Raw genomic sequence first — 13,941 nt, forward strand, 5'->3', positions numbered from 1 at the left:
ACACACACACACCCTATGATCAATGCTAACAAAAAAGGCATCTATCCTCCGTTGTTCTCATTATCTGAAGCCCCCCCCCCCCCCCTTCCTCCCTCCTGTCTCTCAGGGTTAACTTTTTCATTTTGCAATTTAATTACGTGTTATTCGGCGGACTGTATGCGTGCGGCTTTTTTTTTTTTTCTTCTTCTTCTTCTTCTCTTTTTTTTTTTTTTTCCCATACAGTCGTCCACGCAATCGGAGGAAGGAGCCTTTGGTCTCGATGGGGGGCCCGTTTAATTAAATCTACGGCTGGAAGAGGGGGGAAAAAAGAAGAAGAAGAAGAAGAAGAGGAGATGGGGGTGGGTGGGGGTAGAAGGGGTGGGGGGTGGGGGGGGGGGTTGGGGGGGGGGGGGGGGGTGGAGGGGGTCCCATTCATCAATGTTGAATAGACTTCCATTAAAAATCCGACCCAAACTCCCCTGAGTCCCCCCCCCCCCTCCCTCCCTCCTCCCCCACACAACACCCCTTCCTCTCTTAGTTCTCTCGTTCTTTTTTCCGGCCTTTTCTCTCTCTCTCTCTCTCTCCTCCTCATCTCATGTCTCTCTCATGTATGGAAATGTAGGCAATGACTTTGATGACCACAAGAATCCCCTCTCTCTCTCTCTCTCTCTCTCTCTCTCTCTCTCGGTTTCTCTCTCTCTCTCTCTTTCTTTTCCTCAGATCCTTCCTCCCTTCTGCGTTCCTCCTTCTGTCTCTCGTTTTATTTTGTTTTTTTGGGGGGTTTTTCTCGCAGCCATGCAGCGGATCTGCGTTCGCCGTGCAGGAACGCGATTCATTCCAGTTTAATCGATGTCTCTCTGTGTGTGTGTGTGTGTGTGTGTGTGTGTGTGTGTGTGTGTGTGTGTGTTTTCCCTCCCTCACATCACACTCCACTGATGTGAGTGTGTGTTGTGTTTGGGCTGTGATGATGATAGCGAGTCAGAAGCAGCTAAACACCTCCTTTACCCCCTCCTGCGACTCCTCTCTTTCTCTCTCCCTCATGTACGTTTCTGTCTCATCCTTCCCCTCCTCTCTTCTTCCCTCAATACAAACCCTTTGCCTCTCTTTATCTCTCTGTCTCTCTCTCTCTCTCTCTCTCTCTCTCTCTTTCACTCCCTACCCCGTCTTCTTGAGTCTTCACTTTATTCTTGCGTTGCGAATAATCCTCCTGTCTTCTTTAAAGGGGAAAATTCTCTCTCTCTAGCTCTTATTTCTTTACCCAGTGTTTTCTATCATACAAAATCCTCCCATGGTGACAGGAATGTGTTGTCAGAGTGCTGTGGCTTTAACCTTTGACCTCCTTACTGTTGGTTGCTTGTAAATTACCAACAAGTTGTAATGTTGCCAATCTAAGAACTGAAGCTTCTTCTGCTGTTGCACTTATTGTAAGGTGTTGTGGATAAGAGCGTCAGCTAAATAGCTAAAACGTAAATGGAAATGTGAACTTAGAGGAGATTGGCCTGTTGGTCAATTTAGCCAGCCAGAGACACCAAATGTGTCCCCAGTAGATTGCTAGGCCCAGTGCTTCATGCTAACACTTTAGCATACACTGTGTTGAGTGATAGGAGGCTCCAGGCTAACTCTTTAGCATGCTAACACTTTAGCATGCTAACACTTTAGCATGGATCATATGGAGCATTTTAGCACTTTAGCATAAGACTTTTGAGATCATGCTAGTGTCCAACTATCACTCAACATAGTTTATGCTAAAGTGTTAGCATGGCGCCTCCTATCACTCAACATAGTTTATGCTTAAGTGTTAGCTTGGAGCCTCCTATCATTCAACATAGTTTATGCTAAAACGTTAGCATGGTGCTACTGTCACTCAACATGGTCCTATGCTAAAGAGTTAGCATGGAGCCTCCTATCACTCAACATAGTTTATGCTAAAATGTTAGCATGGAGCCTCCTATCACTCAACATAGTGTATGCTAAAGAGTTAGCATGGAGCCTCCTATCACTCAACATAGTGTATGCTAAAGAGTTAGCATGGAGCCTCCCATCACTCAACATAGTGTATACTAAAGAGTTAGCATGGAGCCTCCTACCACTCAACATAGTTTATGCTAAAATGTTAGCATGGTGCTACTGTCACTCAACATGGTCCTATGCTAAAGAGTTAGCATGGAGCCTCCTATCACTCAACATAGTGTATGCTAAAGAGTTAGCATGGAGCCTCCTATCACTCAACATAGTGTACGCTAAAGAGTTAGCATGGAGCCTCCTATCACTCAACATAATTTATGCTAAAGTGTTAGCATGGAGCACCAAAACAAATGATCTACCGGGGACACATGGATGATTTTGGTGTCTATGTTCTCATCACTTAACAGCTAAGTTGACCAACAGGCCAATCTCCCAAAAACATGGTGAATTCTTTTAATATTATTTCGCTGTTGGACTCACTGTAAGTCACCCTGGATAGGAGCGTTATGTAAATGTAAACATCTTCTTTTTTTTCTCTTCTTCCTCCTCCATGCCTTCTCCCTCTCCTACCTCTTACCCCCTCCCCCCCCTCCTTTCTCTGTACTGCTACAAGAGTGCAGCAGTGTCAGGTCAGATGTCACCGTGTTGCTAAGGGAGAAGGGGGAGAGAGAGAGAGAGAGAGAGAGAGAGAGACCCGGCCTACTACACAAAGAGCCTCCTGTTAACACTGGCCTGCCTGCCTGCCTACCTCTGGGCCCACTAACCCCCACGCCCCCACCCTCACCCCCCCCTCCCCTGGCCCGAGGCGAAGGAATGGACAAACACGATCCACACAAACCGCCTTAAGGAACGCTGCTGCCGAACTGCACAGCAGCACCGCATGCATGTGTACAAACATAACACACAGCTGCAACTTCTGTGTGTGTTTTTTTTGTGTTTTCTTGCTCGGATCGAAAGCTTACACAGTCTTTATGAGTTGGCTGAGTCTCTTGACCTTTTGGGCTTTCGAAACCTGTTGACATGGGATTGTGTAATCTCAAAACTGCGTGGGCGTCAAGCGGGAGAATAAGACTTCTTGGCAATATTTCACTTTAATAAGGATTTATAAGGCATCATAAGCACATTATAAGCACATTGTGAGTGCATTAGAATCATTATAATCAGAGCATGATAAACAATGAGCCAAAAAATGTAGGGATTGAATAGTTTATGGAGCACACTGCAAAAAATCTCCATCTTAACAAGTCATTTAGTCTATTATTGAGTGCTAAAATCATAATTCTCTTAAAATAAGTGAAAAATTCTGCCAATGGGGTTTGATAATCTCACTTGTTTCCAATGCAAATCAACTTGTTTCAAGAATTTTGTCATTTTCTTGACAGCAGTGCAGTGATCTGCCTTATTCTGACTGGTTTCAACAGACTGACACTCATTTCTAGAAAACTCCTGCTTCTCTTGGTTTAAGATCAATAAGATTTGAAGGCTGAATACGAGACTAAATGACTTCAGATGGATGTTTTTTTGCAGTGCAGCTGTATAGCGAATGACATGATATTACTTGAATCAAAATTTCTGACGCTTGTCTGATGTTGATGTTGAAATAACTGCTTCTGTGCTTCTGATTGACTCACAATCTGCTTAATGCCCCACAATGCACTTCAGGTAAAGTGTTACTGTTCTCTCCTTCACTCTTTAAAAACCTGACTTTTTGCAGATATTTGTTTTTTTTTGTACTACAGCAGCAGAAAACTGCTGCAGGGCACTTCATGAGGAGAGAGGGGATGTTATGTAATTCAGCAGCACACACACACACACACACACACACACACACAGCTACACCTGGAGCGAGGAGCGCTTGGTTCGTCTTATCTTGCGAGCCTGTGCCTCCACTTCGCCGGCCGGTGAAGTGTGCGGCAGGTCAGACCCGGCGCCCCTCGGGTCGCTCAAGTATTCGCAAACCACATGCAAATATATTTTGGCCCAGGTGTGCAGAGAGCTTACATCTGCACTTTCGGTCTGAGGGGTTTTGATACTGTCCGGCCCACAGCAAACAGCGATTCACCGCACAGACCTGCTGCTGCGTTACTTTGATATTCCTCTGTGTTTCTTTAAAGCAGCGATAAACACAGTGGAGGGAGCAGTGTGTCTCGCCCCGGGCTGAGTCAGCCTCGCTCACACAAAGCCTGCAGGCCAGACGCTCCACATATTCACTACTGTTTTTTTTTTGTTTTTTTTTTATCATTATTATTTTTATAAACATTAAAGATATTCAAGTAATGGCATGGCCCCGAAGCCTTTTCTCAGAGTGTGGTGGGAAACTGTCATCATGTGGATAATTATTCTTCTCTAATCAGCACCTGAAAGAAGCAGCATGCAAGTCGTTTGACGTTTAGCACGCAACAGTTCCAAAATATACAGTAGACACTTTCATCCACAACAATATGGAGAATAGATAGGCCAGAATCTGAAAAACAGTGACATCACTACTGTTTTATAGAGTGAGTTCTACTTTCATGGCAGCAACAGTGTAGAGAAAGTTACTTGTTACTTTACTTTGTTACTTTACTTTGTTACATACCTTAAAAAGTAACATTACAAAGTTTCTCTTCAGTAAAAGTAACTTGTTAGAGTACTTTTGCGTTTCCCACTTCAGAAAAATACAAGTGTTGCAAAGTGTTGAATTGTTCATCATTGTTTTAAAATGCAATGTAAGACTATTGCTCTGTTTTTAAAAAAGTAAGATGATCTCATTTATATCAATCAGCAGCATGTTGCCTGTTGATTTTCACTTTTTTCTACTTTTTTTTAAACATTTACGCTCACAAAAAGGGAAAGGATATTCTAATTTTAAAAAGCAACAAATAACAGACTACAAGCGTTGAAAAAAGCTGCGATTTAAGATACTAGTCAACACAAAAAGTAATCTGATTACTCTAACGCGTCCCCAACACTGGTCAGTAAGCATTCAGTAAGAGCAGATGTGACTTTTTCCCAGTGCTGGATGACACTTCACTTCACATGGAGAGAGCAACAGAGCATCCAACCCCTGGTGAACTTTTCTTTTCTTTTCTTACCTTTTCCAAACGGAGCGAAGCTGCTGCGGCTCGGAGGGGAGGAACCACTCTGTGGAGGGACAGAGACACACAACAGGCTGCTTCACATCACATCTGGACTCCATTTTTATTTATGCTTTTTACATAAACCAACTGCCTTTCTTCCCACGCTCACACCTTTGCTCTTTTTCTGAAGAATTCTATTCAAGTTCACCGTTAAATGTCTCTAAACTCTACAGGATCCAGTCTGTGAATATGTTACTATTTTGTCAACATGGGATTTACCTATATCTACTTACCTACAATCCTTTAAAACATAACATAGGTTTAATTTTAATTGTGTGCAATATATCAATTTATAGGCTTAGGGTTAGGGTTGGGGCAATTTTATTGAACAATAAATAATACATGCATGCATATTGGCAAATAAACACTCAATTTGTACCACTAAGATTTGTTTTAACTTCTTTCCCACAGCTGGAGACTGGCAGCACTTTCAGTCTCATGAGCATTTTATGAACTTTTAAGGGCATTTTTTTTGCATCCATGCAGCATTAGTATGTAGAGTCTCAGTCATGTGCTACTATCGGATATATCGGATAAACAAATTCCCTACTTGGAAATTTCACATGAACGCCACGGATGGTGAAGTCGGAGAGTCAGACAAAACGTTGCTACCGGAGTTTTTGATTTATGATGCGATGATGACCTTTAACCTTCTGAACATGGTGTTAAAATCGGGTTTTGTGTCAGTCAGCAGTAAGAAAAACACTTACATACACATGCAGCTTTACTACAGGATTGTAGTTGGAAAGACGAACCATCATAACTAGCATTTATAGTAGTAGTAGTAGCAGCTTTTTATTAGTGCTTCACAGTCATTTACAGACTGAAATTACACACCAATTTACATACATATAGTATATCAAAACAGCAGGGAGATAAAAATAAATTTTCAATAATTGCGAAAGTAGTAGCATATACAATCTACAATGAAATGTAAACAGGGTAGTCAGGCCAGATCTAGTGCAAATCCTATGGAGAAGGGATTCTAGAATGCTGTAGTAATATCAGTAGTCTGGGGGAAAAGAAGGGGAAAGTGAAGAGGAGTGAGTCATTTGTTTAAATGAAGATCTTTAAATTAGCTTGTTTGGCTGCAGGACGGCCATGTTTATTTATTATTTATCTTCCGGGTTTCTGACACGATAGCATGTGAAAGCAGCAGCCGAGTTGGAAGGCCCGGATGTCGGACTTTCCCGCCGGTACGCGAACGCACAAAGAGTTAGCATGTTTGTTGTCGACATCGCTGTATCAATGCTAACAAGAGAAATTCCCGTACATGTACTGTACTCGGTGAAACGGACTTCCTTGCTAAACTGACTCTGACCCGGACTGATCCGGGAGTTGAGCTGTAAACGTTGTCCACCTCTCCCACTTTCTCTCGTTCTTGGACAAAACTCTTCGGACGATGCCAAGCCAGCGCTCCTCAGAGAGTTTCTTATGATTTCCCGGTAAGCGCCGTATAACTCACGGCTTGTCATGTTGTTGTTTTTTTTTTCTTTTACAAGAACAGTACAGTAACAAATCAAAAGGATCGAATCCGCCCCACCGCAGGGAGGAATTGAGCAACGAGCCACCGTAAGCGATCGGCCCGACTCATTATCCCACAAGAAAAACCTTTGGCGGGGAGCGAAAAATCATTCAAAATGACGTTACGATGCAGCCAACTGCCAAGAGCGGGGAGGAAAAAACGATTCGTTCCTTTCCAAAAATGTTATATATCCATTTTGGGGAATATGACTTACCCTAAGTGTTATCATTTTGTCAACCAAGAACTTAAATTACCTATAATTCTTTAAAAAAAGCACCATCATTTGTTTCAAAACTGGGTTATCATCCATTTTATTAGAGCGGGGTGTCACATATTTCAAACGCTGGATATCTCATTTTGGAAATATTCACACACATCTCTCCCAGGAAGGAGAGTGGAGCAAAGCAGACATGCAAACCCAACTCATTATCCCAAAGTAAATCCCTTGGTTGTGAGAGCGAAAAAAAAAAAAAAAAAAAACATTAAGAGGAAGTTATGATGCAGCTAACCACCGACAGTAAAAAGACAAATACCTTTGTGAAGTTTACGGTAAAAGCCCAGCGCTCGCTTTGATGATTAATGCCGGGTCTGTGGGGTTCTGGCGCCGGAGCTGAGGGAAATACTTTGCTCTTTCTGCGGTGATCTCAGTCTGTGGTTTAACGTTTTCTCTTGTTGGGATTTAATGGGATGGGAAGGGGAGATTTTACTAGCCGCATGGCCGGGGTGCAGCGCTCTGGGGGCATCGCCGTGTGTTCAGAGGTAAAAAAAGAAAATCACGGGAACTTGTTCTTACTTTTACAGTTACTGTCGGATTCTTCTTGAACTGCAGGTTTTTACACGGGTCCGTTGTGCATGTGAATTTCACAAACCCACCGAAAAAAAAAAAAAAAACCATTGTACAATTTTAAAAAATGTATGCTGGTTCGATGAGAAAACAAGAGCGTTTCTTCACATACATTCAGACGATTCATGTATTTTTTTTTTTTTTTTTTTTGCCCCAGCAGCGGTAAAGTGAAGTGAAAAATGAAAGTGTTCGTGTTTATGGGCTAATCTGTTTGCTTTCGGCCGCAGTGAAACCAACGAACTCCCTTCCTCTCTCTCTCTCTCTCTCTCTCTCTCTCTCTCCCTCTCTCTCAAAACCTCAATGCTTACACTACAAGGCAACTCTTGATCACACACACACACACACACACACACACACAGCCCCGCCAAACATGTGCTACAAGACACTCTTCATTTCAAACACACACACACACACACACACACACTCCCTCTTCTTGCCGTTTCACTTGGCTCAGATTTTCCAGCAGTTTTGGCGTTGCCCTGTGCGGTGTGAGCTGGCCGCCGGCCCCGGCCCGGCCTCTATCGGCCCATTCAGCCCCCCAGGCACATCTGTGTGTGTGTGTGTGTGTGTGTGGGAGGAGGAGGGTGGGGGTGTAGGCCAGGTAGAGCACCACCCAGGAGAGAGAGGGTGGAAGATAGTAGAGGAGAGTTTTTTCCGTAAGTACCGCTGGGCCTGGGATGAGTTTGGTTCCCACCGCGGCCCTGAAGTCAAATTCCATGACTTTCCAGAACTAAAGTCGCCTCACTCACTGTTTCATACTGTGCACTTGTTACATGGCTTTGTTGAATACTCAGTTATCATGGTCAGTGAAGGCATCTTGAGGTCTGTTGTTTCTGACTAACAAACCGCTCTTTCACATCTAATTATTTCACTCCTCAGTCAAGTCCGCTCCGTTTTATTGATCCCTAATCAAATTAACTAGCCGCACCTTGTGGCCAAAAAGACGTTGCTGCTTTGTTACTACAGACAAACACTCGGCTAACCAAAGAAGAAACATTTAGAAACATACAAGATTTGTATTTAATGGATTTCATTTATTCAGCGAGCTCTATTGATTGCTGAATAGAGACTGAACGGCAAGTTTACACGACTTGTTTACGTTGCTATGGTTACAGTTCTGCTACAGTGTAGCCATAGATGCTAGCTACAGGCTTTTCTATAGTTTTGCTACAGTGTAGCATGCATGCTAACTACCATACCTAGCTACAGATGTTTCTATGGTTACATTTCTGCTACAGTGTGGCATGTATGCTAACAACCAGCTAGCAACAGATGTTTCTATGGTTACAGTTCCGCTACAGTGTAGCATGTATGCTAACTACCAGCTAGTTACAGATGTTTTTATGGTTACATTTCTGCTACAGTGTAGCATGTATGCTAACTACCAGCTAGCTACAGATGTTTCTATGGTTACAGTTCCGCTACAGTGTAGCATGTATGCTAACTACCATACCTAGCTACAGATGTTTCTATGGTTACATTTCCGCTACAGTGTAGCATGTATGCTAACTACCAGCTAGCTACAGATGTTTCTATGGTTACAGTTCTGCTACAGTGTAGCATGTATGCTAGCTACAGATGTTTCTATGGTTACAGTTCTGCTACAGTGTAGCATGTATGCTAGCTACAGATGTTTCTATGGTTGCAGTCCTGTGACAGAAGCTTGTAAATGACTTTAGTTTGCAATAAAATCATCATTTAAATCAGTTTTTTGTGTTGGAACAAACTTTTATCACACTAATGGCATTGCTATTAGACCCAAGACACCACAAACAATGAACTCAAACACGAGATCTCAGACTCCACTGGTCCAATTTTGATGAAACTTGGAGGGATGATACATTTTGGTTAGCTAACTCTAACCCTAACCTTACATTACACTGATTAACCTGGTGGGGTGTGATAATTAAAGGTCAATTTGGAGGGAAGATGCATCTTGTTACTGACTGGCCCAGGGGGTGCCTGCATTATTCATGGGGGACAACATGTTTACGTTATTATTAATATTATTAATGTGCAGTGTGAGCACTTGTTTTCCGGTGGGAATGCTGTGAATACTGAGCAGGTGTGGTTCTATTATTGTAGGAACGCAGCCGGGCAGAAAGCAGCACCCTGCCAGCACCCTTTGAAAGTACATCAGCGTCAAAAACATGTTTGGGTGCCTCGCCGACACGCCGCTGGCCCGACTGAACCTGAACTCAACACAAAGGACAAACACACCGCAGCTCGCCAGCATGAACACAGCCAGGTGGAAAAAAAAACACACCAGAGACCGTGAAGGCCTCTCTCTCGCCGACATGGGTGTCCCAGGCCCACCCAACACCCAATGCACAGAGTCAGCATAAACATACACACTTATACTGCACACACACACACACACACACACACACACACACAAATCCACAAGGGCATTTTCCCCCTTATGTCAGTCCCAGCTCGCTCCATCTCCATCCCAAATGCAGGCTGCCATATTTGATTCTGCCTCCACCCTCTTCCCATGCCCACACACACACACACACACACACACACACACACACACACACACACACACACACACACACACACTGGCTGAACCCTCTGCCTGCCTGTCCGTCATCCTGGTACCGTCTGTGCCGTCTGCTTGCCATCATGTTTTATGCAAAAAAAATCTCCCTTGCCAAAGCGTCTCCTCCTCTCCTCTTCTCTCCCCCTTTCTCCTCTCCTCCTTTCTCCTCCTCCTCTCCTCCCCTTCTCTCCTCTCCTCTCCTCCTCCTCCTCTCCTCCACTGGCCGACGTCTGAGCCGCAGACAGGGAGAACTTTGTGATCCCCGATTCTGATCTGTGGATTTATTCACAATTTATAAAACCCTGTGTTTATTTATTCATGTCTGGCGGAGATTTTTTTTTTTTTTTTTTTTTTTTTTAACAGTTATTGGTGGGTTTTGAAGTGCCACAGATGAGGGGGGGGGGTAGGGGTAGTAGGGGAGATGCAGGCTGTCAGCTGTAAGCCGCTTGCCCTCGCAGACATGGGGCCATTACTGGAAGAGCCTGTGGAGTGGAGGGAACTCAGCATGGGGGGGGAATGACTGCATGAGTGCAGGCAGGGAGGGAAATTACAGGGGCGATATGTAAGATTTTCACCATGAGCGTAATTTATGTGCAAGGGGCCAGATAGGGTCGTTGATCAATACCAATGACTCACCATCCTCGTGGAGAAAGATCTTCCTTAAGTTGTTTTTGAAGAGAACAAACTTCTCAAGAAGGTGAGAACAGAGAAGCATCTTTACGGTCTTTACATTCGGCTGTTCATTTTCCCAAGAAGTTTCAGCCCGGCTCTGTACTATAGTCTGTTGTCTGTTTGCGGTGTTTGGACGTGATGTGTCGTTCTCACAATGAATCTTAGGTCTTCACATCTTAGGTTCTCATCGGCCGAGTCAGCATCCCATGCATCTTCGGTTGGCAGGTAAGCTTCTGGGGCCGGTTGCACAAAACACCTTAAGTTAAGATTTTCCGTAAAGTCCGAGTTAAGGTTAGCTTAAAATAAAATCGGTTGCACAAAACACCCTTAAGGTTTTCTCCTTATCTTGGTCTTATACTTAAGGAGTCCCTTAAAGTTTGTTAAACCGTTGCACAAAAGACCTTAGCAACCAAAGTAAGGAAAAAAACTTAAGGTACCTCTGACTATCTTAACCGCAACATGGCCGAGTTCATGGCGATAAATGAAGAAGTTGTCGTATTTTTTTGGACCTCTTGGATGGACCTCTTCACCAGACTTCTTGAATTGCAATTTCTTCCCACATTCGTTGTTTTCTGTTTGCTGTTATCTGCGGATCAAATTTACTTTTTAGCATGTGCTTTCTTTTATTGTATTCCTCCAGAAGTATAATCTTTTTCTCCTCTGACCAATTTGGTGTTCTTGTCTTCTTTTCTTCTGCCATTTTTTTTTACTATCTGTAGGCCGACTCTGTGAGACGATAACAGGTGAGGCGATAACAGGTATCACAAGCGCAAGTGCAAGCAAACAAACGGTCTCCATGGAAACTGTAGAATTGACCAAGTCTGTTTTGGAACAAAACACCCGTTGGCGTTTCTGGACACTTCCAATCCCCCCAGCCTACTCACAATTCCCAGCATTTCAACACACTTGAGCAACAAAGGCTAAAAAAGCTTTGTTCCCAAGCTAAAAAAGCAAATAACAAATCAGTATCATTATTCCAGAATTCATCATGGTGATATTACTTACGTACTCATCTACATTGTGACTTTATTGTGTCAGTTACAGGCCACCGTAGCTCAAGAGACTTGTGCAGGAGGAGAAAAGTTCTATCAATCTCATTGCAATTCCTACAGGCCGCTGATAGAAGTCCATAAATGGTGTGTTTGCCTCCTCAACAAAATAAAAGATATAAAAGTTTGCCTCCTCTACCAGTCATTTTGAGATCCTATTCTGTTGTAAAAATCTAATTGGCTGGTTAAATAGCAAACGTGTATTTTAGGATTTAATGGCCTTGTGGCTTGCAGGCAGTGGTTAGTTTTAGTTTAGGTGCAGTTTTAGGTTTTAGTTAGTTTTCTACCCTGGCAGGCACACTCACCGATGATGAGTAAGTACACACACACACACACACACACGGACAAGCATGCCAAAGAGCTGACACTCCCTGCTAGGCTCCAGTGGACGCATGTGCATAAACACACACACACACACACACACACACACACACACACACATGCACGCACATACTCACACACACATGCACACATACTGATGAGCAAGCACTTACAGCCAGGTGCAAATAGAGGCACGCACGTACTCACATCACCAAAGACACACACTAACAAGGACGCACACACACACACACACCAACATGTGCATGTACGCAAGCGCACACACACACACACACACACACACACACACACACACACAGAACACCCACAGATTGAGATGAGTCAGTGCAGCTCTACTCGTTCTGAAACCACAGAGTCTGGAAGTCGTCTGGTGTGTTTCATCATCACAGAGTGGAAACCGTGCAAACACACACACACACACACACACACACACACGGGACACACACTAAAGTCACCGGGAACCAAGCGCTCCCAAACCCGGTGCAGCGGTTAAAGGGGCATTAAGCAATTTATGACTTTTATAGGCGACCGAGGAGCTGCAGCAGGACGGACGGGCTGTGGCACACGCAGCACACAGCGGCCCGCACTCCACATCCATATAAAAAAAAAAAAATCAAGTTTTTACAACAGAGATGAGTAAGATAGCTAATTAGAGCAGAGAGAGAGAGGCAAAAATAACAGTGCAACAGTTATATAGGACAGAGTTTTAAAGCAGGCCAGGGGGGATTCAGACAGGACAGGATGCTTTATTGATCCCAGAGGGGAAACTGCAGGATTAGCAGAATAAATAGAGTGAGGTTAAGATGGATTGGTCCTGGGGAAGGTGCTTGAATAATGTCTAAGAGGCTACTTTTATTTTTTATTTTTTTGCAAACTGGGTGTATGCAAGTATATGTATGTGTGTATGTGCATGTATATACTGTATGTCATGTATATGTGCATAAATGTATATATGTGTATATGTTTATATGTGGGATTGTTATATATGTGTGTATATTTATGTGTGTATGTGTGCGTGTGTGTGTGTATGTGCATATACATACTGTATCCTCAGAGTCTTTTTTTCCCCTTTTGATTTTGTAAGTGAGTGTGTGTGTGTGTGTGTGTGTGTGTGTGTGTGTGTGTGTGTGTGTGTGTGTGTGGGAGTGAAAGAGGAACATATATGTGTGCTGGATATGTATTGTACACTACATATTGCCCAGTATGTGTGTTTACTTTTCTTTTGAAATTTCAAATAATAAAGGGGAAATAACAATAAATAAGGAAATAAAGAATAGAATAGAATAGAATAGAATAGAATAGAATAATAGTTCTTTGTCATTTGTTCTTTTGGCTTGAGCAGTTAGAGATGAGGGTGTACTTTTTGTTCGAAAATCTGAAAACAGGCATAAATCTCAGCATCAGGTAAAGTAATCATTGAGTCACTGGTATTGATCCTCAACCCTATCAACCCCCTGCAGATATATTATGGTCTGTTTGTGCTTTCTGACCCCTGCCTCTGGATCCATGTGTCCCACCAGGATCCTCTCTCCTCTCTTTCCTCTACTTTGTGTCATTTTTTTCAGCTTTTCCTACAATCTCATCTTTTCCTACAATCTCATTAAAGAAAAAAAAAAACATTCAACCTTCTCTTCTTCTTCTTCTTCTGTGCCTCCCTCTACGTTTTCCTCCCATCTCAGTAAAGAACAAACTCTTCTTCTTCTTCTCTCCTTCAGGCCTAAGCGGGCGTCGTTCAGCTGGAAGTCAAAAACTCTTAATATGTCCACACACACATCAGCCGCTTCCAGATGAATTTTAATTCCTGCTGTTTTCCTTTTTTTTTTTTTTGCACTTTTGTTTATAATAGTCTCGGAGACATTCCTCCCCCCTCTGTGATTTGGATGCTGTGGAGTCTGGAGCGGCCC

At 43.2% G+C, this 13,941-nt stretch overlaps 1 protein-coding gene across 1 annotated transcript in view; it reads right to left on the reverse strand.

Annotated features, from left to right (window-relative positions):
* The window catches only part of cdk15 (cyclin-dependent kinase 15), a gene marked incomplete at its 3' end in the record, with an annotated part of 33,249 nt that overhangs the window by 4,138 nt on the left and 15,170 nt on the right, over positions 1-13,941 (reverse strand). The window contains exon 11 of the mRNA XM_071530556.1: positions 5,019-5,067. Coding sequence (XP_071386657.1) covers positions 5,019-5,067 — 49 coding nt within the window. The remainder of the gene's footprint in view (positions 1-5,018; positions 5,068-13,941) is intronic.

Source organism: Centroberyx affinis, unplaced genomic scaffold, assembly GCF_046629955.1.
Source record: "Centroberyx affinis isolate AG114_WGS23_722 - 3 ecotype Tasmania unplaced genomic scaffold, CSIRO-AGI_Caff_v1 ptg001938l_1, whole genome shotgun sequence".
Classification (NCBI taxonomy): domain Eukaryota; kingdom Metazoa; phylum Chordata; class Actinopteri; order Beryciformes; family Berycidae; genus Centroberyx; species Centroberyx affinis.